The following is a 3,809-nucleotide window of genomic DNA, read 5'->3' on the forward strand; positions in this document are numbered from 1 at the left end:
CTGCATGCGTTCTCTCGTGTTGTGTAGGGGTTGATGGCCGCGATGATGAAGAAAAAATTGATGACTGTGGACGCGAGGCCGTTTTTATGTGTGAGTGTGATAAGCGGTGATGTGGCCTTGTGTCACTGCCCCAGGGAGGGTACGTGATGTGTGAAAGAAGATAAGCCTATAAAAGGCAGTGTCCTCTTTGAGGCTCATATAACAGCAGTACAGGTGATTGCCTACACCATGTAGTAGTAGAGTATGGAAGTGTGATGTGTGTCTTTTCCCCCATGCATGTCCACAAGATACTTGTAGTAGAGAGAGCTTAGCTTATTCCAAGCCTCGACTCTTTTTGAGGGTGGTCCAGACGCTTAGTGCTGCGCGTGTCGTGGGAAAGGTCCCATAACAGGTTGGCTACCGGCTGTGTTCGCATACCCTACGACGGAGAAGGAGACAGACCAGCCCTACGACGGAGAAGGAGACAGATCCCACCCTTTCCATGCTGCAGCTGCTGTTGTTGAGGCAAAAGGCGACATGAGCCCCAGCCATCCGTCATGGGATCTGTCAGCAGGAGGAGCCAGTGTGCACTTGACATGAATGAATAGCCTCTGCCTTTCTAGTCCAGAGTTCTGTGATCTTACACTTCCTACCTGCTGCCAGTTACGGACAGCCACCTCGGCTAGCACCACTGGACTGCGCAGGGGACTCCATGGACCTCACCCACATGTTTGTTCTGAACCATTGCTGCTCTTGATTTTGCTTCCTGACATTCCTCTCTTGCTCTCCTTTTTACAGGATAAAGGAGGAGGCTTTGGATCATCGGTTTCCACCACAACCACACATGGCAGATTCATCCCTGGTCCCCCCCAGGTTCTCCTTCTTGCTTAGTTAGTTAGCCCCACACTTCATTGGCTGTGAGATCTCTCCCCTCATTTGAATATCAGGAGGTGGATGGCGCACACTGTCATATGGGGGGACGCAACAGTGAAGCAGCAGTCAGAGCAAGGGCCAAGCCTGCAGCTGAAGGCGAAATTGCGAGGGAATCAAAGGACATGAGCATGGGGCATCTCTCTGTTTGTTGATCATTTTTTTCCCATACACTCGTCGAAATTGTTTGTTGTAAACTTGAGCTTGGCTTGACACCATATTGGAGGAGATACTTGTGTGTGTGTGTGTGTGGTAAACTTGAGCTTGGCTTGCCACCATATTGGAGGAGATACTTGTGTGTGTGTGTGTGTGTTTGCGTAAGTCTTCCATTGCCATTCTCTCTTTAGACTCTGTTGGTCTACAATTGCTTAAACCCTAGCAAGTTCCCGCCATTCCATCTGTGTGTGTTGATTGTTTGGCTAGGGAAGCAGCCCGTAGAGTCAAGAGAGCACATCTGGGTTTGAAGAAAGTTCGATTTTGTGTTAGTTTGTCCCAAGGTTCTTGTGAACATTTATTTTGCAGCATCCCATGTATGTTGCCTGCATGACTAGGGTGGAACCAAGGGAACATGTAAGGGTTTGGGGAAAGTCTCTTTTACTACTCGGTACCATTTGTTTCTCTTTACAGGTGTGAAGGATCAGATGATGGTTGCCCCTTGACCCATATGTTGACAGAGTAGATGGCTGTTAAGGCCCGCACGCAAGTCGAGCAGATGTTGGCTTTCCGTCAAGAGGTTGGTGCCTTGCGGGGCGGGAAATTTGGACCCACGGAGCTCGAACTCTGCATCCATTGTTGCCCGCCAATCCAAGCAGAAAGGCCACCACAAGCAAGAGGTGGACCAGCCTAAGCATGGTGAGCAACATTTGGAAGGTTGCTTTTGGTGGTTTTCGGAATGCTCGGGCTGGCATGAGCCCCAGCATGGGAGTCGTCATTCGGATGGGTGATTCGGATGTATTCCGTGGACGGTCTTCGTCGTGGGATCCCTCCTTACCATGTTCCTTCTCTCCTGTTTCATCACTTATATGTCACGGAGGGTCTGTAGGGATCCCAACCTCCTCTCACATGCAACATGAGGAGTGGGCCCCCAAGTTCAATGGAAAGATGGATGTTGAGGCAGTTACAAATTGGGTCAAGGAGATGCCTGTCAATCTTTCAACTGCGGGCAGTTCAGATGTAATAATCGTCGTCTTATCCCGACAACTTTCACGGTGCTGCTTTGTTATGGTGGGTCAGGATTATTTGCAGCATCATGCCATGGTAAATGGGGACGATTTCCATCGATTGAATTTACTAATCGAACAAACCATGTGCCCAACTGTGCTGAGTGCATGGAAAAGCTGGGTATTTCTGGCCAGTGGTTTCCCGAGGCTGTGGCGACGGAAGGAAGAAGTTTTCAGTCAGGGGACTAACACGAGTCTTCGGAGCCTTAAAGAGCTGGGTGAAGGATCTTTGGTTTCACTGCTGTCAATTTCTTCAATGCCCGAGTGCATTGCAAAAAGTCCATGGTGGACTTGGGTGGATGTACGGAGGAGTAATTATGTAAGTGTGCTGGTGGACTTGGGTGGATGTGCGGAGGAGTTTTTCTCCCAAGTTTTGTTTGGAAGTGCCGTTGCATGTCTTGGGCATGTGGCATGTTTCCGATGGGAAAGCTCCTCCTCTGTTTTTCTCATGTCTCGGATTCGCCTCCTTTGACATTACCCAGAGATTCTGGTTGGGTGTACATGGATATTTCCGTGGAGTTGGTGGATAATGGTCCGAGCATAGGGTGCTGAGGAGTTACTTGTGGATACAGGTTTGACTCAACAGTACTAAGGAGTGTTGTCTACTTTTATGATTCATTCATCCATATGAGCAGATGCACTAGTGGATGTTTTTTTTTGCAACTTCTGTAAATGAATTTCTCGGGGTGTTCTCAATGACAGGTTTTAATTGGGGCTTCTAGAGGAGGATTCTCATTAATGGCAGGTGCTTCCTCGGGAGGTGCTTGATTAGGTGTCTTCTGTGGAGATGCATTTACAAGCTTCTGTGCTTACAAGGCGAGGACTTAATGTTAGCTTCAAAGTAGGACACAAAATGGTCTCCCAGTGCTTCGGAGCCTTACATAGCAATCCAACAGCAAAGCAAGGGCCAACCATGCATTTGAAGGAAAAATCTATAGGAGATTGTGGACATCACATTTGTCATCAACTTGGCTGCATTTGTCAGTTTGTTGAGCATTTTGTATATGGAGAATGAAAGATATCCATGTTGTGTGGTAGTGCAGAGATACACATGGAGAGAGAGAGAGAGTTATAGCACGGCTCAATAATATCTTCTATTGATGATGTTATATGAGCTTCAAAGAGTACAGTGCCTTCTATAGGCTTAAAAACTTTATCTTTGACGCATCACATACATTGGGGCAATCACACATGGCTAAGCATATGACATCACTACTTACCACGCTCACACATAAAACGACTATGAGAGGTTGTTCACACACAACAACACACTAAGACATCTAAGGGCTATTTCAGACACACGAGGCTTCGAATACCTCATCTTAAATCAAGACTTTGTTATTATATGTTACTACATTAGTAGCCAAGAGTAGCTTAAGCTCATCCTATTTTTAAATCTACAATGTGCTCCTCACATTGACCCTATTTTTGTGTGTGTGTGTGTGTAGCTTCTTGTGGTGGATTCTAACTTCATGTCTACGGGGTTACAATTTGTTCTCCCTCTTCTTGCTTCCCTATATAAGAATGAATTTGGGGATCTATATGGGATGAAAGATAACACGGGGCCTTTTATAAGTGAAGGTAGTACAAACATATAAAGGAAAAACACAACAATCAGATTTTGCGGAGACTCCCTGCACAGAGAACTCACAAAACACACACGTAAACAACTAGAATGCC

General features: G+C 46.7%; 1 protein-coding gene across 4 annotated transcripts; it reads left to right on the forward strand.

Moving 5' to 3' along the window:
* The first annotated feature begins 354 nt into the window (after positions 1-354).
* On the forward strand, positions 355-2,983 carry LOC147629140 (uncharacterized). 4 transcript variants are annotated; one of them, XM_086812399.1, is made up of 3 exons: positions 355-708; positions 778-852; positions 927-2,850. In XM_086812399.1, the coding sequence occupies exons 1-3, from the start codon at positions 692-694 to the stop codon at positions 1,036-1,038; spliced, it is 204 nt and encodes a 67-aa protein (XP_086668525.1). In that variant the 5' UTR covers positions 355-691; the 3' UTR covers positions 1,039-2,850. The 4 variants fall into 4 exon arrangements, 3 of the variants coding, with proteins under 3 accessions (XP_086668525.1, XP_086668524.1, XP_086668523.1); XR_015267907.1 differs by having other exon boundaries at positions 384-708; positions 778-2,701; positions 2,832-2,983; XM_086812398.1 differs by having other exon boundaries at positions 384-708.
* The last annotated feature ends 826 nt before the right edge of the window (positions 2,984-3,809 follow it).

This window comes from Cibotium barometz, chromosome 18 (genome assembly GCF_041138505.1).
Source record: "Cibotium barometz isolate CiBa-2024 chromosome 18, ASM4113850v1, whole genome shotgun sequence".
In the NCBI taxonomy this organism is placed as follows: Eukaryota; Viridiplantae; Streptophyta; class Polypodiopsida; order Cyatheales; family Cibotiaceae; genus Cibotium; species Cibotium barometz.